This window comes from Oenanthe melanoleuca, chromosome 1A (assembly GCF_029582105.1).
Source record: "Oenanthe melanoleuca isolate GR-GAL-2019-014 chromosome 1A, OMel1.0, whole genome shotgun sequence".
NCBI lineage: Eukaryota > Metazoa > Chordata > Aves > Passeriformes > Muscicapidae > Oenanthe > Oenanthe melanoleuca.
Window position 1 is genome coordinate 25,471,758 of NC_079334.1, and position 25,191 is coordinate 25,496,948.

General features: G+C 36.7%; 1 protein-coding gene across 5 annotated transcripts in view; it reads right to left on the bottom strand.

Moving 5' to 3' along the window:
* CNOT4 (CCR4-NOT transcription complex subunit 4) overlaps positions 1–25,191 on the bottom strand; it is a 75,581-nt gene that overhangs the window by 16,155 nt on the left and 34,235 nt on the right. For 3 of the 5 annotated variants that reach the window (XM_056516228.1, XM_056516221.1, XM_056516241.1), the window contains exons 3-11: positions 19,211–19,408; positions 16,369–16,455; positions 15,731–15,832; positions 14,859–14,984; positions 10,141–10,265; positions 6,027–6,182; positions 3,369–3,426; positions 2,683–2,932; positions 318–815 (exon numbers count right to left, since the gene is read on the bottom strand). In XM_056516228.1, coding sequence (XP_056372203.1) covers positions 318–815; positions 2,683–2,932; positions 3,369–3,426; positions 6,027–6,182; positions 10,141–10,265; positions 14,859–14,984; positions 15,731–15,832; positions 16,369–16,455; positions 19,211–19,408 — 1,600 coding nt within the window. The remainder of the gene's footprint in view (positions 1–317; positions 816–2,682; positions 2,933–3,368; positions 3,427–6,026; positions 6,183–10,140; positions 10,266–14,858; positions 14,985–15,730; positions 15,833–16,368; positions 16,456–19,210; positions 19,409–25,191) is intronic. The other 2 variants (XM_056516235.1, XM_056516226.1) reach the window with 1 other exon arrangement.

Here is a 25,191-nt window from a genome sequence, read left to right on the forward strand (position 1 = left end):
GGCGTATTTTTAAGTAGAGCCAGTCTGGCAATACTGAAGAACCAAAATACCAATCTGCTTTGGCACAAAATTAAGCGGGCACATAATACTCCACCTTCCTTATAAAGCTCAATATTTACAAGGCTAAATATCCAGTTACTTTTTTTGATACAAAGGACCTATTTAAAACAATATTCTTCTCTCTGTTCATAATATAGTATGACAGCCAAGAGATAACAGTCTACTGCTTGTTGCTGGCTATTTCCTTTTCCTGTTCTGACTCAGAGCAGCTGAGAGCATGAATTAAGTCATATTCACCGCCGTCCCTATTCACCTACCTGATATAGGGATCCCTCCCAGACCTGTGCTGTGTTGTGGTGGGAGATTCAAGTCCAAGAAATTACTATTTGAGGTGGGATTTGCTGTGTGGTTCAAGTGCATGATGCTATTGCGTGGGAAGGCCATCCAAGGATAGCGAGCTGCTTGGCCTGGAAAACTGAAGGAGTTGTAAACTGCTCGATGCTGTTGAAACTGTGGAAACCTCTGTGGCATGACTGGAAAGGTGCTACTGAGAGAGTTGGCATTTGTGGGTGCAGCAGGATGCAGGAATCCAGAACCTGGCCCTTTGGCAGTTGTAGTGTGTGGGGTAGGGTTCTGAAGAGATGTGGGCGAAAGGGAAGGTTGGTCTTGGACTGACAGTTCCTTCTCAATCAGGTCTGCTAAGGCTTTGCGGGTGATGTCAAAGGGATCAAACCCTAAGTCGTCCTCTTGCTGTTTGGAGGAACCAAACCCAAAAGCTGCTTGCCAGTCTGTGGAGGAGGATACTGGTATAGTTTCTGTTGAAGAAGAAAGGAACAGGATTTAGAACCAGAATTAGAAATCATTTTTCCATATAAAAACTTCAATCTGAGTATCTGACTGTGGTCTTTTATCTTTCATATAATACTACTTTACAAGTTCCCCAAAGGCACAATCATCTTAGAATGCCATTTTCAGATGAAACTGTCAGATTTCTACTAAAGGTGTAATGCTAGAAGTAGGAAACAGCATTTTTACTGCACAGTTGTTCTGTTCTTGAACTACAGAAGAGCCTTTTCCAGAAAGTATTTTCGGGAATAGTCCCAAGTAGAAAGAGACCAATGACCACTTGCTTAGAACCTTCTTTACTCCATATTACTTCATGGAAGTGTGAACAAGCAGAATTTAAATAAGGTTGTTAACCCAGTTCAATATTTTGCTTTCACTATTAATGCTGTGAAAAAAGATAAGCAGCATTTTCCCTCTCAGAATAAAGAACTTCAGAGCAGTAGTTCAAAAACAAAACCAAAAGAAATGAAGACAAAAAAACCCCACCAAAAAATCCCAAACTGTCTACCATTACAAAGAGAAACAAGCCAAATTCTTGAGGAGACACAATGATAAAATAAAAATAGGAACTGCATTACATGATATTGTTAAATATTTTGAGGCAGCATTATAAAAAAAAATAAAAAAAGCTATCAGAATGCGTCTTCATTTTCAGTTACTACTTCTTTTCATGATTGTGTGAAGTTTGGTATTCAGGTTCAGTGAATGCTGGTCTATCTTCGCATTATTTTTCCTCAAAATTGTGGTCAAACAAGCTGCTAAGTACAGGATAGCATCACTACATTAACTCCCTCTGCTGGTAGGGATGTGGTCTGCCACTTTAAGAGGTATCAGTATTCTTTCAAAGAAGAAATCTACACTTCTATTTTCATTCTAAAATCCATGATGGTAAGAGTTGCTAGACCAACAAGAACTTGTCCTTTGCATTCTTATTTAAACAGCAACCATATGCTTTATATTAACTATGATCTCTATCACCTGGAAATTGTCTCTCACTGCTACTTAATCCTCACAACACTGGTACATCAAGTGCCCTAGCAGAAAGGAATTTCCTTGGCAATAAATATTGTTTACAAACAATTATGTTATACAGGTGCAAGATAAACATCAAAAGATGACTCATCACTAAGTAAATTAACTATATTATAACATTATTTACATTCAATTTTTTACTGATATTGTTTCATCTAGTTTTTTAACAGACTTATAATTTGTGAGCTCTTAAATACTGTTAACCATTCCGAAGACTATATAATTACAACTAAAATGATGTTTCATGCATATAACAAGATATTTCATAGAAGAGTACCTGGAAAATACAGGTATTTTTCAGCTAATGAAATTAAACATAACTTGCCTGAATTTACAGAACTTCACCTCAAAGATTAGAAACCTTCACATAACTATTCAGGATACTAAGAAAATTCTGAATTCCACAGAACAACTTCTGATATTAGAACTACAGATTATCACACCAATATATACTGATACCATGCATTTCCCCCACTCTCAGTAAAAACCTGTTAACACTAAATATTAAAGCATACATGTCACATCCTATGTATGTTGCTAAGAAAAACTAAAATAAGCACTCTGACAATTAAGCCAGGCAGCTTGAAAGCTCTGCAAAGTTTCTTTAAGAAGAAACCCTTAGGACAGTGCAATTCATCTGCAGTTAAGTGACAAATTTTAACCATTTGTAAGGGGAAAAAACACAGTATGGAACATGTCCTTAAGTTTCAGGTTCTACAGAGTTTTAAGCTCTGTACAACTCTGTACAAGTTTTAAGCAACTGCAAAAGCAAGCAATACCCAGCCATGTAACCTGTGGATGTACCTGATGTGAAGAGGCTCTGTGGTTCTGGTGCTGTGGGCCAGTCACTTGAAGTCTGTGGAGAGCTGGGGAATGGAGGAAGCCCACTAGGGATGGGGTTAGGGTGCCGGAAGTTGTCAGAGAAGAGTGACTGTGATTCTGTTACAGCCCCTTCAAAAGGAGACCGTGCACTGTGATTAGATGAACTGATGGGTATAACTGGATTGGGTTTTGTTAAACCAGGTGGTGGTGAAGGCGTGTCACTGTTTGTTATCTACAAACAAGAGAGAAAGAGAAAAATTAGGACGTGAGTTTATATATAAAATATTCTGCACTAACTTAGATGAAAAGTTTCCTCAGAACTTCTAGCCTCAATTAGGTTTGTTAATATATAGATCAGCACAAGGTTAAACAAAAAAAATCAATTTAGCAATAGCATTTTAAAATTATTACAAAATCAGAGTGGAAAAAGACCTCTGAAATCACAGAGTCCAACCTATGACTAAACACCACCTTATCAACTAGACCATGGCACTAAGTGCCACATCCAGTCTTTTCTTAGACACTTCCAGAGAAGAGACTCCACCACCTCCTAGGCATTCCAATGCCCAATTATGCTACTTCAGAAAATACTTGCTTCTCCAACTGCCAGTTGCACTAAGTCCTCAAACCCACTTGTTACTTTCAGAGCACTTATCTTTGTGTCTTACCTGCTGAGAGCTGTCACCATTTCCTATACTGAGGGAATCTGAAGGTTTATCGATAGGGCTGCAAAAGTGGGAGGGAAAAAGACAGTAAGAGACTCAAGTAGCTAATGGGAAAAATCAACATTTGCTTTTGTAGTGGAAGAAAAGCTTTAAAATAAAGACAAAAATTAAGAAGTAGGAATTAAGGGAAAAAGTCCACTTATTTTTTATGAGACTGCTTTTTTAATCATAAGCATTCCAATCATTTGTCATATACTGTAATACTTCCTTTCATCACTCTCCATTCTACTTGCTGACTGCCGTAAGGAACAAAAGGAACTTTGAGTGTTCATAGCAACTCTATGCCATACAAAACCCCAGAACTCTATGCTATGACAGTATTTTGTAACAGTCAGTTCCATCTACTACTACTGATACTACTGTAAAGAAACTGGAAAATACCTATTTTCCAAACACCCAAGTCTTCAGTTTCCCTACAAATCCTAAATAAATCTTGGAGAGATAAAACATTAAATTAACAATTTAGTTGTGGTGGCAAGTTAATCTTCCCATCAGTCATTAAGATTTTAACTTGCAGACATTAGACCCAAGTTAAAAAAAACCTGAGTTTTGAGATGACAGAAGGGGTGAAAAACAAAACATAGCATTAAAAACTGCCAAAAATAAGGATAATATAAGACACAGCAGAAAACCACCTCAGAAATCCATTCGCTGCAAATTATTGTGACTTAGCTGAAATGGCACATCTCAGGATTCAACATTCTTACGGGCATCTGTGAGTTGCCTCACACTAAATACCTCACTAAAGAAATGGTATTATTGAAGTTCACACTAAAATATTTGCTTTGCAACTTCAAGGTACTCTTCCATCTCCCCACAAGGAAAGATGCACAAGCATCAGGCTACGCAGGCCAATACACGGATTCTACAAATAAGTATCAAAAGTAAGAACATGAATTTCAGTTCCATTAAGAGGCCACAATGTGATGCAAGTCAAATTACAATCACAACATTGAAAAATATATGTAACAATTTACTTTAATCAGGTGCAGACTTCAGATTCTAGACACATCTTGCTTTCAAATAGCCCCTGCTGCTGTAAAGTTTAATTACTGCATACAGCCATACAGTAACATCAACAATTCATAAGATTTCTTCCACTTGTAATTTCTCCCCTCAACCCAAAATGATTAACTGAAACCCAGCAGAATTAAAAGAAACTCTCTAAGAGTAATCATCAATACATTTTTAGTGAAAAAAGAGAATTGGTTGACCCAATATCTCAAACAGATAAATTAAGCTGAAATATTTATGACTATAAAAGGAAAAAAAAAAAAAATCACTGTGTTACACCAGTGAAGATTTACAAATACTCTCTAGTTAGTGATCCAACAGTATGAAAAAAAGCTCTTCCATTTGAAATACACTGCTTTTGATTAGTAATTTCTAAATACCTATACCAAGGAAGCTTGGTGTAGACTCTTTATTACACAACCAATTCTGATTGAAGAAGTGATATTCAGTCAAATTCTTTTCCTACAGAGCTAACAGTTCAAAAAGCTATGAGTAAGACAACTTTTACTGACAATCTAAATGATGAAAATGTTTATTATACTTGAACCTGCCTAAGGAGCCTTTATTTGCAAGACAAGTTTTCCAGTCCTCAGGAATTAATTAGGCTTATTATCTATTGACTACAATATTTTTATTTACATTAAATACATTCTTCTCAGGATAAAAAAAGAATTGCACATCACTACTGAGATGCAATTCACAGGCTCTCTGACTGCTCCTCAGTGGGACTGCTATTTAGCCCAATAAGAAGGTACCACTTTCAACACCACTCTCTATTTTACTGCATTGGTTCAATATTGATTAGAAATGAAGGGTGTCTACCTAATCAGCAGCACCACTGCTTGAAATACTAGGGTTTACCTTGCATTTTTCCAATCCAACCTTTGAATGAGCCTAATGTTTATTACTTAAAGAGCAAACCAGCATGACTAGAGACTTAAGATTGTAACTGCAAGTGATGCATAAGGTGGAAGAGGACACCAGTTCTATTCAAGAAGGGCATCAAAAAAGAAAAAATGTTGGCTGGCAATAAGAGATTATTGTAAACAGATTAATTACTTCCTCTACACAAAGAAGCCTCAGTTGAATCTGCTGGCCTGTTGTCCCTCTAAGTGGTAATTGGGAAACCCTTTCCTCTGTGCTGTGTTTCTGGAACACATCACTGGAAGGAAATGACAGATACTTTAGCCCTAGCATTTAACTTCCCTCTATTGAAGCTTTTCCAAATGACAAGCCTCCTGATGTACAGCAAATAGCATGTTACTTTTGTGGAAGCTTTTTTATAGAAAAAAAGGAAGGGCTCAGCTCTGACTGGGACTGTGCAGCTATAGAAGCTGTTGATCCCCTGGTTATTCTGCTCCCCTTAGCCATTACCTGTACTGTCACTTATTAATTTCTTGTTAGGGTTCTCCTGCACAGTCTGCCAATCAGTCCTTTTAACATGGGCTATATTAAGCCCAGTTTTCTGTGACCTGATCAGGATTTTTATCCAGCTCTCCAACCAGAGAGACTGAGGAATAATTCCCTCCACACCAATCAGTGAGAGAGAAAGCAAGCTATCTGAAGTATAAAAGGCAGCACAATTACCCGAAATCTGAGTCTGCACCATCTGGAGTCATGTGTTCTGGGTCTGTGCCATTTTCTAATATAGGAGGCGTTTTCCTGTGTTCCATTGTTAAACCGTTGGCTGATTTACTTGAACTCTGTAATGATGGCCAGGCATCTTTGTTATTACTGTTGGGTCTGGAAAAAGGCAAGAGTAAAATAAAATAAAAAAAAAAAAAAAATAGAAGAGTTCAAGTTATGAAGAAAGTGTTTTAAAAATTGTAAACACTGGGGAAATAAATGCTTGTGCCAGACAATCCATAAGAATAGATTTATCTGGATATTATTTTTCAGATTTTAAATGGTGATGACTTGAAAAAATAATTAGTGGCATAGGAAGGGTAGAGAGAAAACCAGAGGGAATTCTGTTTTCTTTCCTGAATGGATAGTTGCTTTGCCAATCCTCAAGCCCAAACTTGCCCATTTGAGGGAGAGGGAAAACAAAAAAAAGTAAATAAAAATGAAAAATGCCATCAACAGTTCAAGTGTCCAGACCTCTGCATACCTCATTTAGAATTACTTGCTTTTAGCCCATAACTATTTTTAAGTTCCGTAAGTCATGAGCTAAGCAATTCTTTTTAAAATATGTTTTATATCCCAGGTTCTATCAAGCCTGGCCACAACAGACGAAGTTTTATGTTTTACACCTACACAGGAGTCCGCAGCTTTACTAACAGACCATGAGACCGGCCAGACAAGCACACTGTTCAAGTTACTGCTCCCTTCATTTCTAGTTTAAAGCCATAATTACTTCCCTTCTATAAAGTAGTACTAAATTTCATTTTAGAGTGAACATTAGAACTGAAAAAAGTTCAAGACTCAAAGCCCAAATTTTTGCTGTACTTACATTCTGTACAGATTTAAGCAAAACGGAATATACTCTATAACCAAATGGATTCAAATACAGTGCTGTCTGCTAAACCTGCAATCTTATTATAAAAGATCTCTTTCAATCAATACCCAAGTTCTTCTACATTACCTGTAGCTTTTCATTTGCTTCTATTAGGAGCTGGTTTTAGTGTCCAAGTCCTGTCCTCATAAGGAAGCAGCTTTCACCAAAAAAATGTTTTAACATACATGTCCCTCCTGATGCCCCCTACATTAGTATGTTCCAATTACCTGGTCCAACATTTACTCTACATCTTTAGGTCAATTTACTAATTTCACATCAGAATCTGGAAATTTCAGTAAATGCTTATAGCAACAGAAACATTTCCTACTTCTATTCAGATAAAATTAGTAATAGTAGATCCCCTCAAATCTCAGTATTTTAAGATTTGCTATTCTGTATCCATCTTTTCTTAACTATGCATACAATACATACATAGACAAGTACCTTGACCTGATTTACAGATCTCATCTTGGCTTTGCACACACTTGTACTAAGTTAGAGCTAGTGAGCTGATCAGATACAGAACACCAGGGAATGAAGAGAGAGCAGCAGCAGAATTATCTGCCATTAATAGCCTCACTGGTACAAAAATGAACTGAAATCTAGATATATCAAAATTGTCAATCCATTAACAGATTTATTTTAAATATCCAAATTTATGTTCACTACAGCACAAAGCCATCTCCATACTAAAACTAACTTGAAAATGCCAGTTTTGCATCCAAGGAGAAAGGTAAAGAGAGACAAATTGGTTCATATTTTGAGGTGGGGGGGTTTTGTGCATGTGGGGATTTTTTTTGTTGTAGTTAAATTCAGGCTGCATGTCTCTGAAGGGCTGTTCTCTAAAAGATCAGCATGTGCTTGGTTCTTCTTGTAGGATATGAAAACAATCATTCCAGTTCTTCAGAAAAATGTCATCAAGAAAATAAAAAGGTTGATTTGTTTTAAATGTGGAAGATATGTCCAATTTTAAGAGAACAGTCACCGTGACTTATCCATACTAAGAGATGAATGGTCCTAGGAGATTTTAACAGCTTTCTCCAGCAGGAAGAAAAGGTCTGCAGGTAGGACCCTTCAAATTAAAACAACTGTGGAAAAACAATTATCAGAGTTTATTTCCTGGGTACTTTTAATTAAGCATCTACTACTTCGAACTCAACTTCAGTTCCATTCCATCATGAAACAAATTCTGCACCCCAGAAACACAAGAACCACTTGAGAGATGTCAGAGGCTGTGACAAACTGCTAGAAATATGAATACCATATCAATGACTCCTACATAAATAATCCTACAAGAACCCAGTTGGACAGAAACAGTGAAAGAACAATGTGCATTCACCAGTGCAAAAGCTGCATTTTATACTGATGGAGGGTCTTGACAAAACATGTCAAAATCTCAGCTGAAAGAAATTCACTTTTCAACCCTAAAGTTTGTACCTGGGCATTAGCAAAGAACAGAGTCCAAGCTGTGATTATGCTGTTAAACTGACAAGAGAAATTACCTCTAGAAATTACCATTTGCTGCCTTTAGAGTAACATGCCATTTTTTCCGTAAGTGCTAAATGTTAGCACCATAGACTGGCCAAGCTCCAACTCCTAATTGCTTCCTAAAGGCTTGAAAGTTTGCTGCAGTTTCAGATAGTGCATTCTCCCTTTACTGGTATAATTTATTTTGCTGGGATCTAATTAGGTTTCAAATTAAAATTTGAATTTAGTTCAGATTTCAAACATAAAACAATCAGTACCCAAATTCAAGAAGTGGTGTATTTGTTTTGCTTGCTGCACTTTACCTTTGAAGTCAATATTGAACCAGTGCCTGAGAAATAAGAAGCTCTGTCCTTAAGAAAAAGATCCTTCTGGAAGTCCTGACCACTTGCAGTCAAAGTGCCTATGAAACTGCCTCCAGAAATAAAAGAAAATAATCCCAGTACACTAGCTAGAATACCAGTTCTCAGAATTGCATTCTGATCATTGAAGATCCATTGACAGTATTTTAGATACAGTATCCACCTTCTTCCTTAGACAGTTGTGCAGCCATGCTGTCACTGGCAAACTATTGTCTGAAAAATTCAGCAGGTGCATGAACTGGCACACAACACAAACCCTGAATACAAGGCCAAGGTACATATGAAGTGCAATCTTTTACATTCCACTCTGCTCACCTGCTTTATCCAAAAAGCAGTGGAAGAAATAGTCAACAGTTTTTATTGCTTTATCTTAAGTAAGACATTTAAATGAATAATTAAGGACTGGTAACCTTACACTTTCATTTATCTTTGTGTGACTATAAACTCACACGGAAAAATCTTTTCACAACTTACTGAACAAACTACTTCAACAGAACATCATTTTAGCAAGCCATAATAAGTAAGTAATATCTGCAATTACAACATAATAAATATATGAACTATAAATCATGATGTAAAAAAATATATTAAGGTTATAAGGTATCTCAGATATAAAAGTACAGACTGCATTTATAATGAACCATACCAAGAAAGTAGACATCTGGCCTTTAACAAATACATTTGGTTTTACAAATAGAAAATAAAATATCTTCTTTCAGAATATCCTTGTTCTGAACTACTGATCCAAATGCAGAAACACGTTTCGTTCCTAAGACACACACACTATTTCAGAAAAAAGTGGTGCCTGTGTCCTGGTTCTGGCCAGGACAGGATTAATTTTTTCAGTAGCCAGGAAGGCATGGCTAGGACAAGGAGGCATCAATTCTATACCACCTTAAGTCATTTTCTGGGGACTGGGGAAGAGCTCTTTTATGGGTCAGCATAGCCTACAGAGGAAGTGGGAGTACTGTGGGGTGAGCAATCGCTTGTGAACCATTTGACTCCTGTGCCCTCTGTCCTTTCTGTTGCTGCTATTAGTACTTGTTTTCTTATCTCACTGCTGTTTCCAGTAAATTGTTCTGATCTTTACCTTCTGTGCCTCTAATTCTCCTCTCCTGCTTGGTATAGAGGAGGGCAAGGGAGAGGAGTGTGGAGTGGCTTCAGAGGGAACACCTACATTGGAGAATACCACTCCTAAACAGTACATCTCTCCACAGAGAAAACCTACCATATTTTATCATATAATAGGTGCTAAAACCAGCAGGCAATTTGGGAGATCAAATAGGAATAAAACTTTTCTTTGGAATAGCCAGAAAGAATAACCAGGCAGTCCAGCATCACTACTTATGCATCATACCTCTGCAGTGCTGTCACTTTGTTCTTGTTCTTGTCAACTGTACCCGTAGATAATTGGAGAAAGTTGGGGTTTAATTTGTATAATTCTTGCAGTAGTTTCTGTTCATATTCCTGGTGCTTACCCGCCTAAGGAAAGAGAAACTCACAATGAATGAATACTGGTTTAATATATATTTATAGTTACAATTTCTCATATAACACAAATATTGTACATAACATGCCCATATAGATAATGTGTCCCAAAGCTTAGTAATTTAGCCTTTATAACTTAACAGGTCACTCCTGTCAAACAAAATAGTACTTCTCACTCTCAGCACAGATATGACCCCAACAGCTGCTGAGAAGCTTCCCTAGAAATCATTTGGATGTAGCTACCTATTCACAATTTTTTGAGACTTTTAAAGCAGAAAAGCACCTACAACCTTATCAGAACTTGCTCCTCAGTTCTGATCAAGAGCTTCATAAATACACCACAGAAATTACCAACAGTGGTATCTCCAAGGCAATCTGCATTTCATACTTCAACCATACTAAGCTTTTCAGAAGATGGGAAAGAGCAAAGAATTCCTTGTAAACAAAAAGATCTTCCAAAATGAAAGTAACTTTATACTGGCTTAACAAAACAGGTGAGGTGTATGACATGGTAAGCCATATATTCTAAGCAATAACTGATAAATCACTTTTTAGTAAGTGAAAAATTGAAATATTCTTTCAGCGAATTGAATCAATTGAGAAAAACTTCTTGCTTTCAGAAACTGTGGAGGTCCAATCTAACTCCAGAGTACTAAAATCTGGCAAGTGAAGGAAGAGAGCATTTTTCAGTCTAGCTTGCAGATAACCTTGTGTGGCTTAATATATAAAACAAAAGCAGCAAGATCTACTCCCTACCCCCAGCATTTTAAAGCAACATCTGAAATTCAAGATTAGCACTCATGGTTTTTGTAGGTTGTTATGACACCCCAACCTAAGAATTACTACTTGCGAGTTGAGTATTGTTTTGAGTTGAATCAAGATACAAAATAAAACAGTGAATTTGAAGTTGTCACTACGTTTTCTCTACTGTTTCCAAATACTAGAAGATGGCCTCTAGCAAAGGAAACAACTGCCAAGATTTATGGTCAGGTCTCCTGAATCTTAGTCTGAAACACTGAAGTTATTATTATCTATCACATATTCAGTACTGATTTAGAAGCTCTCACACACTACTTGTACATATAAAATTTAACTTTTTTTAACATTAATTAATTCCTTAATATTTTGTTGGAACAAGAATGGAATTAGTTCAATGTGGACATAGCCCTACAAAAATTTTAGGGCCTAAAAGAAACATATAACTTGTGGGGCTTTTTTGTTTGTTTTTTTTAATTAAGCATGAATAGACAAAATACAAAAAAATGTACTGTTTATAAATTATATTCTCCTTATGAGTACCTGTATAAGGCCAACTGCATATCTCACTGGAATACTCCAGGTCAAACCCTACCAATGCCTCCATTCTTTCGCTAATTAATTCTCCAGTTCTCCATTACTTTTTTACTCTGAACATGTCCTTATGTAGTCAACTTCAACACCTCTCAAGAAGGATTGAAACATCTGGTGTATGCATTATTTTACTCACTTGGTCAGTGTCTACACCCAAGCTGCTACAGTGTGGTTCTACAGTATGGCTCACCTAAAAGCTAACCTTTAGATATTCTGCACCCTGGAAATGCTTCTTTCACCATCCAACTATGACTGTAGCAACTAGATTGATGCACAGATTTGAACAATGAAAAATTTTCAAACATTAAGCAGCTGAGTTAGAAGAAGCCTCTCTGGATCTCTCAATTTGCTTCAATGACTAAAGACTGAATATCATGGCCAGGTACATCAGAAGTCAGTCTTAAGTTCATTTACTTGCCACATAAATGCAAGAAAGAAACAAGATTAAAATCCTATATAGAGCTTGCAGTAATTGTGTTTTATTTATAACAGACAACCTAGAGGCCAAACTTGGCATCTCCAATTCACCTAAAATTCCCAATTTCACTTTCCAAGACTTCCTGGAGTTCTACCAATTTTTTTTAGTTTGCCACAATATTTAGATCTATTAATTATTTAACCTAGAATACAAATTCATCCACTGGCAATTTCTTTTAAAATACAGAGTCAAAGTCTGCAATAATGAACATTCAATCTCATTAAATGGACCTAGAAATTCAATGACACTAACCCAAATGCAGAAAAGCTGGCACACTGAAAGAACAACATACTTAGCATACTTCCAACTACTCCTAAGATAACAGTATGAAATTAAAAAAAAAAGAAAAAAAGTTTAAGCAATATAATATGGAACAGGGAAGGAAGATTCATGTAAGTCACCAAGATGATGTAAAAATCCACTTGAGACTTCTGAAGAAACTCATACATGAAAATTAAATCTTGGCCAATGTACATAGCCTATCAATTTTAACTAGAAGTCAGGCCAGAGGACTGACAGTTTGCCAATGACTTCTACAAAAAGAGCTGCAGAAAAGATTCTGTGAACTACAGGCTGCTAAGTAAACCTACATCCTTCCAAAAATTACAAGGTAATAATAATAATAATAACAGTAACGATTTTTAAAAACACAAGTTCACAGATAAACCCAAGCCACTGGGATTGAATCTTAATATCTTTTGTAAAGGGAAACCGTACATCACTAACAAGAATTCTACATAGAGTCAGTAAGCATAAATAAAGAGGCTCCACAAAACTTTAAAAGAAGTCTTTGATAAGGTTTCACACCAGTTATTTATTAACCAGCCATGGAAGAGACTGTGAATTGAAGTATAACTCTCAGGGTGCAGAAGGAAGCAATGAGGACTGATGACTGGCATCAGTCCTATGCAATACCATCAGCACACATGAGAAAGGACTGAAAACCAAGTTCTTTGCTGACAATATCAAGCTTTTTGGGTAATAAACTGCCACGCTGATAATGAGGAGCTCCAAAAGAATCCCAGAGAAACTAGCAAACAAGCAAATGGTGGCAGCAAATAAGCTTCACCGAGGACATGTCAGATGACATAAGGGAAAAGCATCTAGACCATAGTAACCCACTCCTGATATGTGAACTGGCTGTTACAGCTTAGAATAACGATGCTGAGGTTACTGCCACTAGACCTCTGAAACTGTTAGTTGATTATAAACTAGCTATAAAAGGTATGCTGGGCATCACTAAGAAGGCCACTTCAAATAAACCAAAACAAAATGAAAAAAAGCACATATCACACTACATATAATGCACTGAGAACTGATAAATTAAACTTTGCTTCCCCCACATCATGCATCTGAGCTTTTCATCTCAAGGAGGATACAGCTAGAAAATATAGAGAAGGGCAACAGATATCATCGCAAAAATGGAGCAACTGCTTTTAAAAAAAGTTTAAAAGACCAGAAACTATGATTCAGATAGAAAGTTGGGAGAGACTAAATAAAGTTTTGCCACATCACAAAGGCAAAGAATAAGGTGAATAAGGGGTTTTGCTTTCAGCAAGCACTACACAAAGCTAAGATGAAGGGACACTTGACAAAACTAACTAGTTAGCAGTTTAACACAGGCAAAAGAAAGCACTTTACAAAACAACTAGTGAATTTCTGTGGCTTGCTGCCACAAAAGACTAAAGGGTTGGCAGTATCGATACATTCAAAATGGATTAAATTAATTCATGGCTGACAGGTCTATAAAAAACTAAAAAGACTAGACAGGAGCATACCCTCAAACATGTATGTAACAGAATTAGGTGGTGGGAGAAATACAGGGAAACAAACAAGGAAGGTGGCCTGGTTTACAACTTGTCCTTGAGTTTCACCTTCTATTGCAATTATCTGCTGAAACTCTCAGAAATAATTTGTGGAAAGAATTTAATAGATATGGACATTCTTCTTTATTCTCTGGCTTACATCAGCCTAACACATCAAAAAAATTCTACTAGAACAGCACTTGTGCTGGCACTAAGGGTGGGGACTCTCTGTTTCACAGACAGACCACATGCAAAAATTACAGCATGGATGCAAGGCTAGCATACTTGAGTTTAAAAGTTTCACCATACCTCATGTAGAAGGATGGAGGCAGACCAAAAGACCTCAGAATGCACTGCATTTGAAACAGTAAAGCTATGCATTTACTTGGTCCCTACCCTAGACAAGCATTTTGATGTTGAGATAGTAAAAAAAAAAAAAAAAATCCCAGCATCTTATTTTATGTGCTATTATAGTTACCCTCAACATTTTATTTGCAAATGGCTTCTTAACAATTCAAAGGCTAGAAGCATTACTGGGATTCAGAGAGCATGGTCAGACACAGCACAACAGTTAATCCATGATAACTGTTCACACCAATTTTACAGCAAAACTCCAATCTGCACTAACTTCATTCACAGAGGTTTAAAATGACACTACCTTAATTTAGTATAAAAAAAGGGAAAGCAGTTAGCTCAGGTTATCTGAATTCTTGGCTAAGAGTATCTCTCCATCTTTCTGCCTCATGAATACTCACTAGACTTCCTGACTTTAAAAAACAGCATGCAATGAAAAAAATTGAACTAACTGTTCTTTGCAATATTCAATTAGTTAATCACCTTTTGGATTTCAAAATTCATTGCTGCCATAACACTCAAACACATTACACATATTAGACTAAATCATAGTAAGACATACATGCCACATTTCATGTGTTTCCCAATCACTCCACTTACCTGCATTTCTTCTTTTGTGAAACTGGCTGCTTCATCACCTAGTTCATGTAGATACATGCAGTCTGGTTTTGGACACTGCATATTTTTTAGAAAATAACTGCAATATTTTGTTGTACCTAATGATGCCTGAAGAGAAAAAATAAGTAAGTACTGGAGGTTAAGAATGCCTTTAACCATATAAGATAAAAATAGTATATTCTAAAAAAAACTACCTCAAGATTTTAAAATTTCATCATTATGCATTTTTGATGCAGATGGAATAATAAGTCCATTTGTAAGAAATCTATATATTCTTGAGGATTAGATAATAAGGATGCATTTTTATTTTCATCCAATCTAAATAAATGCCTAAGTAAGAGCCTCAGTAAGTATTTGCATAATCATAAGGAGACAAGTAACAGGGCCAGGAAAAGTACAGTAACTAGATTTTCTATAGCCACCAATCAGCCTGAACACCTGTTTTACAGACACCAAAAGGAAAACACTTTGATTTCCCAGGGAGCTTTTGAGAAGTGTAGCGCATGGACTACAGAAATGTTCCATAAAAGCAAACGGTGGGCATTCACACTGTACTGGTATGCTACACAATAAAAAAGCCACTGCGAGCATGGGGAGGAGATAACTTCTCAAAACAAAGTTTGAGACAAAGATAGTATCTGCTAACCCACCAAAACTGTGCGTGCTGGATGCTCACTGAACTTCCACTTTGAGATTAATACCAGGAAAAGATGTCAGAAGCCAATGCACTGGACATTCTTGTTCAGCAATACAAGCATACCCACACAATGTGAAGACCGTATACTGATGATGTATACTAGTCTCTAATATTAGTGTTCTAGAACACACACAAGAAATATTAGAAATATTACCACCTTAAGTGTTCTGCCGTCTACCACCACATTATTGACGCACTGTATGGCTCTGAGGGCATCTTCTGACCGGATGTAGGTTACATATGCACTGGCACTTGGACCCTAGGAAGAAAACATACACTGTTTACTTGCTTTTCTCTCCCCAGACAGACCTGATTATTAAGTCATCTTTTTAGCCATTCACTTCATAAACTGGTATATTCAGGGCTTAATGTTTTTAACAAGAAACTGACAAAAAAGGTAGAAGCCATAAAAACTCGTATGTGATGCATAAAGAATGAAGAAAAGAAGAAATGCATCAGTATGTTGAATGAATGTTCTAAAAATACTTAAAAGGTATTTTATCCCCAAAATGAAGATTAGTGACTAAATGCCATATTGCTGCTTCTCTCAGGTTCTCATCCTGTCTCCCAATTTTCAATCTTTCTATATTGAATAATGCAACCAACCTTGAGAGTCTCGTTGGAAAATGCCTCAGTAACTTAACAGTACTTTGATTCTTGCAAGGTGCTTTTTTCATTTTACACTCTTATCTATTGCTTAATCAGAAATAGGGAACCCTAAATTCACGCTGCATACATGTATTCTCTAAAGGAATTAAAAAAAAAAAAAAAAAAAAATTAAGACCTCTGACTTACCTGTGAACCTGCATATGATGTACTGTTATTAATGACAACTTTATGTATTTTACCAAACTTCCCAAAATATTCTGGTCGTTTCAAAACCTACAAGAAAAGAAAGTTCAAGTGTTATAAATCAAACAAAGGTGTACTTATTCTTCTGTGAAACTGCAGCTAAAACCTTTAGCTAATAAAAATCAGGTCACTCCTAAAAGGAGAGAACAAACATTTTTCCCACATAAAAACATGGTTACTTGCAATACGAAGTACTGTTGTCACTGCAGAGCTTTAATGACAAATATCTAACATTTCGTGTTGTATTTTAAAAAATTCTTTCAGTACTCTGATTACAGAAATCCCACCCTGGCAAAATATATTCAATTTAGCATAAAAAGTTCCTGTATAATGTGTTTTATAATTTGATTTAAAAAATAAAAATCACATTCATTCTTGTTTCCAAATAACCATACACCTTAAACTAGGTACAAGATGCTGAATCCTGACTGCCATGCCCCACACTCCAAAGAACAAGGGAGTAAACCAATTAGCTCAAGATAATCTCAAGTTTTCCAAAGACTGGACTAAGTAAAGGAAGACAATAAGGACAATTTCCAGGGACAAGAAGAAACATTTCAGAATCAACATCAGGTTGAAATGAGTGACTATCACATCCACAAAGGGAAAAAAATACTTGTCTTGCCCTTCCTGGAATGAATTAGTACTAATACATCATTTAGGGACCCTGTACAAACCAAGAACATCACCAGCATATTAAGCAACTCTGCTGAATAAACATTACCTGTGTGCCAATGAAACTGGCAACATATTGGACTCATTTATACCAAAAGCTTTTTTCCCCCCCATTTTTACCATGGAAGAAGGTACAAAAGTACTGGCTACTCAGACTGAAGCTAGACAAAATAAGAGCATTTCTAGTTTTAGAAAATAACCTGAGAGGTTATAAAGAAAAATTTGTTTCCTATGCTCCATCTTCATATTAGCATCGGATACTGCAATTAAACTGTACTGATCCAAGAACTAAATTTGGATCTCCCTTCCCAAGCAAGCACCAATGCCTTCAAGAACTAAGAGCATCACACTTGGAACATCCCAAAGACCTACAGGATATGGTGTATAGACGACCAGTCATTCCCTGGTCTCTTCTGACTGCTCTTCACTTGGTCTAGACACTCTTGAAACACCCACCCTCCAGGCATCATTCTAGAAGAGAGTGACAACCCTAAAGAAACCTCCCTTTTACCCCAGCATACAGCAGATTATATCCTGGATTCATCCTGCATATTATATGCTGTCATACAATATGACAGCATAGCCTTCACAATTCTCCTAAGAGCATGTTAACAGAAGAGGATCCACCTGTACTCCATTATGATCCACAGACCTCTTTCCAGAAACAGCACATAGCAGCCAAGCTCCCACTCCAAATAATCTTAATTTATGACGGGGTTTTTTGCCTGCTTAAGTAGAAAACTTGAATAGATCATATACTTTTTAGCTCATCTTTCTCAGGCTAGGTTTCTTGAAGATCAAGTCACCTTGTGCTATATGCAAATTCCTTAAGTATACATGATTTTCTGGTATGTCATCGAGAATATTGCTACCTAATACAGCACATCCCCACCCCTGAAATAAACCCATTCCTAGTTACTTCAAGTATTCAGTGTAAAACTATCTGAGGTGTTTAAAAAAAAAAAAAAAAAAAAAGTAATCAACTGTATTTACAACTATTTTTCTTAATTACAAATCCTCGATCTGGTGAAAGAAATTACATTTCAATAATAAATTCATAGTGAATTTTTCAATGACAAATAGCCCCAAGCCAGTGCTGGCAGTTGCTTACCAATATTTGCTGCTATATTTTAGTACATACTGTACTAAGTATGTTTCACCAGATCAGTTTTAACTTGATTTTTTTTTTCTCTTCCCTCCTTATCCTTCCTTTCTTTCTCCATCACTAAAAGCAGCTTTTTACATTTGTTCTTTACCAGTCTACCAAAATACAGATGATATCTGAGACCTCAGAAACAGCCACTTCTGTTTGAGACTTCTTCAGATAATTTAGTCTGATGAATTTAATCTTAAAATTCAATTTTATCACCGTAATTTTGAAGACATCTATCTTATCCTGCAGTACATTCCTCCATATTCTAATTCAAGATACTCCTATGCATTAGCACTTACTCCATTGGCCACCTGTAGCTATCACTGATGATGGATGTAAATAAAGCATTTTAAATATAATCAGTTTTCTCAAATGAAAACCTTATTTTTGATGCTGCAGAGTAGTAAGCCAACTTTTCCAGGGGTCTTCCTCTTATTAACTCTTTCCCCATAACTTCTTAAGGACATAATCCTTATGACTCTTCCTAGTATATACTTGCAAGTGTTGGCTTTTTTCTTCTGTCCCTACAGGTCTGTGTGATACTGTATTATCAGTTCTTTGTAGTCCAACCAAGCTCCCATCTTAGAATTGGTGATTCATGACATAGCTGTACAGCGCCAGCAGATCCAACCTAGGAAAATGAGTACCTGAAAAGTCCTTATGCTTATTTTTAGCTTAAAACCAAACTCCCATTATTAAACAAAGAACAACTTCCTCCCTTCCCAAAAAAATAAAAAAACCCCAAAAAACAGAACACCTGTACTCTTTAAAATAGAGACAAACACTTATTGACGTTATTATGGAGAAGGAAGCTAATGTCCCTTAAGAAGAGGGGGGCCTCATGGCAGCAGCCTTTTAAGCACAAATTCATTTTGTACCATTCAGGGAGACACAAGGGTATTCCAATGTTTCATGGCAGCAATTTAAGAGCAAGGTCTGCAAGTGTGAACTGCTCACCTCTGGATCTGCTAGGCGCTGAGACAGCCCTACCACGAAGACAAGGTTCTTCTGTACAACCCGTACACTGGCCAAGTGTTTGCGATTCTCTGATATCTTCTGTTTCCTCTCATTTTGCTTCTGTTTCTTTTCATTTTTTATCCTCTGCAGCTCTTCCTGGGAGAGTGGTTTGTACACTGCTGGATCTTCTGGATATGGCTAAACATAACAAAGAGCATTAAAACCAACCCATAAAAGAAACAACACCTTTGAAAACCATTAATCACCATGTTTTAATGCAAATGTTTCTTTATTCTACTGATCTGACTCTTATGGCCACCCACATTAGAGAGGCATATTCAGTCCCCTGGCAAAGGTAAACATTTTGCATATTTTAATGGAATTCTTCTATTTATAGACAGAATATTGATTTGGGCAACAACCACATTCTAACCCAGCTGCCTAGTCAATTTGGTAACATTATAAGTAGCTGCAATATGACAGCAAACACATCCTGTTAAAATTTCACTAACAAGAGCTTAGTGTAAGCAGGATGAAGGCATGCAGTTGGTATTTATTGTCTTATTATTTATCTGTATTATTGATACAGATCTGAGTAGTTAAATTTACTCAAGACTGAGGTAAGAAACCAAAATACAAATGTAGTTGCAGTGGTCCACTAAGTTCAAGACAGTAACACTATTATACTACTCAAACTTTACATGGTTAATTTGTAGTGAAGAGACGGATTTCAACACAATTAATGCACACTGACTTAACAGTATTCTTGCCATGTTTATGCACCAGTTTGAAATTTAGTCTCTCCCTCCCTACAGATAACTCCTCCAACACAGATATAACACTGTATATTTTAATCTCAAAAGAATACAGGAGAAGTACAAGTATCCTCAGAGTAACTTAGAAAGACTGCTCTATTCATGCTATAAAGGCACAATTTAGCTGGGTCTTGCAGGCTACAGTGCACTGTCCGCTGCCTCAGATTACTCCTCAAAGCAGTCCCACATTGCTTACCTGTCCCGGTTCTTTCAGACTGAAAAGTCAGGTTTCACACTGTACACAGAAAGCAATGCTAAGCACAAAAACAAGTACATAAAATATACCTCAAGCAAGAAGAGTTTCTAAACATCAAGAAGTAAAAATGAGAAGAGTATAGGAGATGTGAATTAAGACAAAGACTTAAGACAAAGAAGCAAAGCTCAAGCTCACCAGTATGTTGAACTAAGGCCTTGTACTACCAGAAGCAAAGGTTTCAGTGTGCAAGCCCAACAGAAATGAACTGAACTTTTTCCTAACTGTTCTGTGTTAATGATGAAAGTACAAAACTAGCTGTCATACTAAATAACCTGAGAAAAATCTACAGCAGCAGAAAAGGTTTAGGTTAAAAGTGTATCTATCTTCATAGTTGCATGATGTTACTCTAAGAGCCACCAAGTGCTCAGACCTGATAGTCTTCTGAGTACATCCCCAAACAAATCAAGATCCATTTTTCAGTTTGAAGCTCAGCACTGTTACGCTACACGTGAGATATCATCTGAAAATATGCTACAGCTGACTGGAGCAGATGGTATCTCCCAGTCAAACATCAAGTCCTCTGGAACATGTTTCAGTATCACAAAGGAATTTAAATGTCTAAGATACTTCAGCAGTAGCTGAAGGTGTCCTTAATATGAAAACACAGTAAGGACTCAAGATATCTTTGAAGAACAATCAAAATCATAACATTTCTCAAAAAGATATGTTACTCAGAGTTAACACTGAATATGTTGTATAGATTTCAGAATGTACTTGATGAACACCAATGACCAACTAGTAAGGTCATTTGACAGCCAATTATTATCTTGTGTTTTAACATATCTACATATGAGGACTTCTGAGATGCAGAATAACTTTACACTTAATGAGCTTCTCAAAAATCTGTATTAATCATGTAAACTGAAGAATTAAAATGTTGGGTTTTCACAGGAAAGAAGACTACTCAGGGCAAAGAGCAACTTAACTCAGTTATCAGAAAGTTCAGGTAGGAATGGGAAGAAAAGTGCACCAGTGTAACAGATATAGTTTCAAAAATATGGCTTGCCCTACATCAAGTGATGTCCTACCATATCCACAATCCACTCTTTCAAAGATTTACTCCTATTCCACATCCCATACTATGCAAGGCAAAACTAGCAAGAGTGCTACTCTCTGGTACAGTGCAAGAAATGCATTAATGGTATTCAAAAGGTTCAGTAAGGCTCCTGAAGGAAACTACAGCAAACAGTGCCAAAATTTACCAGCTAAGCCACAGTATAGCCATATTTAAGTATTACATTATCAGTATAGTCACATTCAGAGCATAGTCTCAAGTGAGTAGCAAGTCAGACAGGCTATTTCTTCTCTGTACTGCTATTTGCTGCTGGAGGTCCTGAACATGAATCAGGAAACATCCTGGGTAGTTCAAGCATAACCCTGAACACAATATTTATGTGTCCAAATTGTAGCTTGTACATCGACAAGAAAGCATAAAAACTCCTAGTATGAACACAACTAGGCAGCAGCTTCAGAATCAGGGGAAGAGAAAAAGTCTCCATCTCAGCAGAAAGCTTGAGGCTAGCCAAATAGGAATTTCAATCGTTAAGCAGCAGCAGTAATTGGTTTGCCACTATGGATAACCACACTTGTTTGAGCAACAGAACCTTCCAAAGTTCTCACCAGATACTGTAGACCTGTATTAAATACATGGTTTGCATGCATATCACTCATATGACATGCTTATAATGCTCCCAAGGAATGGAACTAGTTTGATATGCTGACTTGTAGGACTTGTAAATTAATCTACACACATCTCTTGAATCCCAAGAATAACTCAAATACAACTGAGTGGTAGATGATTCTCCTCTATGTATCATGTGTGGTATCATAACGAATTAGGAGATATCGCACATTTAAAGAAGTGGAAGGCAAATAACAACATTAACATTTCAGAAACTAATTCTAAAAAATTAGTATTAGAAATCATTTTTGTTTCAAATAAAGGAGAAAATCGGTCTCAAGATAAGGAAATAAATTATTTCATCTTCAGAGCCATTGCTTCCCACAGTGCTGAAGTTCATGAACTTGGATGATGGTTCAGCTACAAAAAGGTGTGAGCACTGAAGACCGCTGGAACAAGTCTCTGGAAGAAATCCACCAAGCAAGGTGGAGTGACAGCTGGTGTACCTCACAGCACCATTTGATATGTTGTTTATGCTGTCTAACCCTACAAATCAGAAGCAGAGAGAGGACTCTACATACCAGTACATACCATACATCAGGTCTTGCGAGAACTAAAGTGGAAATGCTACTGACATGCCTACATCTTGTTTTTTAAAGAATATACTTGCTTAACACACTGTCTCTAATGCCTTAGCTGATAAAGGATTTGAGATCCAAAGTAGCTACCTCAAGTGTTATCTGCATTGATGCATTTTCTGATGCAAAATATTAGGAGATATCAACATCACTGATCCACTGACTAAGTTTTGCTGACACCTTTTGCTTAAGTTATAACAATGCCTTTTACAAAAAAAAACCATTGAGGTTCCCCAAACAAGTGTGCCATCACGGAATATGACCAAATTTTCTTTACACCAAGTGCAAGGTAGACCCTACAAGAACTTCAGCAAAAGTTTGAATCTCTCTTTTAAAGTCTTTGTTTCTCTAATCAGAGATGGCCCTTGATGAATTCTCAGTCTTCCTGACTAATTTTGTCTTGTTATTTAAGGTTTGTTTTCTTTCAGACTCTCTTCCCCGTTTCCCAATTGTTGAAAGCTGAGCTGTGATTTGTCAAGCACTTGGCTTTTGTCACTCCCAGATGGGTCACATTCCTTCCACACAATGGATGCACCAACATTTCCCACTTGTTGTCTTGCTGTCAAGTAGGTCCTAAAACGAGAAATACAAAGGAAGTCAATAAGGTTTATACACAGTATAAACCATTATACTTAGAATTTTAAAAAAGCGATTTCCTATCTATTTCAAAATATCAATTGTTGCACCAAACTACTCAGTTGCGAGATTAAAAGCATACGAGGAAACACTGATATTTGGAGTCTGTGCATTAAGACTAAGTGTTCCTTCTACACAGAAACAGTAAGACACACATGGACCAAAACATGCTTAAAGCATGTTAATTTCTAGATCATACATCTAGCAGTATACTATTTCCCTCCATCTCTAACACAAGCTAGAAGAAATAAAAGGAACTGGAGAAAAAGTCAAAGCCACACGACAGGAACAACTGTGTAACAAGTTACATTATTTGGTGAAAGAGCAAAGTAACATACATGAACAAGCTAGGCTTTTTTATTACTGGATTTAAAAAGTGCAGGAACTGACAGTAAGGGCTGAGAGTGGCATGTTCTAATTAAGCAACTAAGACGGTATATATTATTGATATGACAAACAGGTCCTAGATTGCTGAATTTTACAAAAAGGAAAATAGAAATATCACTGCAAAGACAAAAATCACTGGCTTTACAATCAGAACCAGCAAGTCTGCCGACCTGCAAACCAGCTTTCCGCTACAGAAATCTCTTTTGAAAACAGCATATTTTCATTCTAATTTGACTAGTTAGCAGCTATTTCACTCACAGTTACGAAATCAATTAACTAGAAAAAACAGGAAGCCTTGCTTAGTATCTTACAACTGGCAACACCTACAATTCCCAAGAGCATCAGGAACCCAAAGCAAGATAGTTCCATTTCTTTTAAGTAGGTATTTTTGCAGTGAATTAAACAGAAACAATTTCTATTTCTCTAAAAATAGACTATTTTCCAAGTCTATTTCAAAAGATTTGAAAAGTTTAGAAAGTTTAATATATTAATACTAAGAAGAACCAGTTTCCAACCAGCATTTAATTCACACTAGCACCTTACTGAAGCAAATGTTTGTGTACTACTATTATTCACAGGAGGAAACTTAAGGCAGACTAAATCAACGGACTGCAACCACATGAACATATTCTACACGTGCAGACGTTAAGCTATGTAACAATTCAAACACGTAGAAGTAATCTCTCCCAGGTAAAAGAAACCACAAGCTAACATCTTTTCAGTTAGAAGTGAATTAAAGTTTAGGAAGACAATGGTATATATATATATATATAATGCACAATTAAGATCTAATGGCATAGGCGCCAGTATAGCATTTAGCCAAGCTATTTTATTACAGGCTTCCCCAAAATCTCCCCTGAACACTTCAACCAAAACTCCTGGAGAGGAAACTTGATCACTGCTCCTCTCCATGGACTAGTGCTCAAATTACTGGGTAAATCTCACTGCAATCAATAACACTGGCACAAAGAGCAGATTTGTTTTAATATATGTTTATCCACAGTCCATTTCACAGTAAGTTTCCTCATCACAAAAATATGGCATACCTGTTGACACCATTGTACCTACTACAAACTTTCCTGCTAAAATGTTGCTGCTTTGCATGTTCTGTGCTTCAGCAGTTTAAGTGGCCACAATCAATGCATTGATTGATTGAATACGAATAGAAAAATGCTAAGATCTTTCTCCAGAAGCCTTACTGTGCACAGACAGGGACTACTTAGACACACTGAACACAAATACACATACCTGGTTCCTTCTGTCCAGCATACTTCAAAAGACTGTGTCTTCACTTATTTAATGCTGCAACTCTGTAGCTCAGATGACTTATTCCCAAGATCCTGGTGTGGTGTCTGCATCAGAAGGTCTTTGTCTATCCCACAGAAGAACCTCAGCCAGCCTTCTTCATGCCAACCTTTTACAATCCAGCCACAAAGCTCCAAATCTGCTCAAGACTATCTTTCAGTCCATGGATGAAGAAAGTATCAACATAATCCTTGTCTGTTATGAAAGATGACTCCTTTCTCTCCAGGAATGGTCAGTATGTTTCATTCCAATAGTAGTACTTATTCAAGGTCTCCTCATGAAACCATGTTTCTGAGCAAATTGTATCCAATTAGGCAAAATAT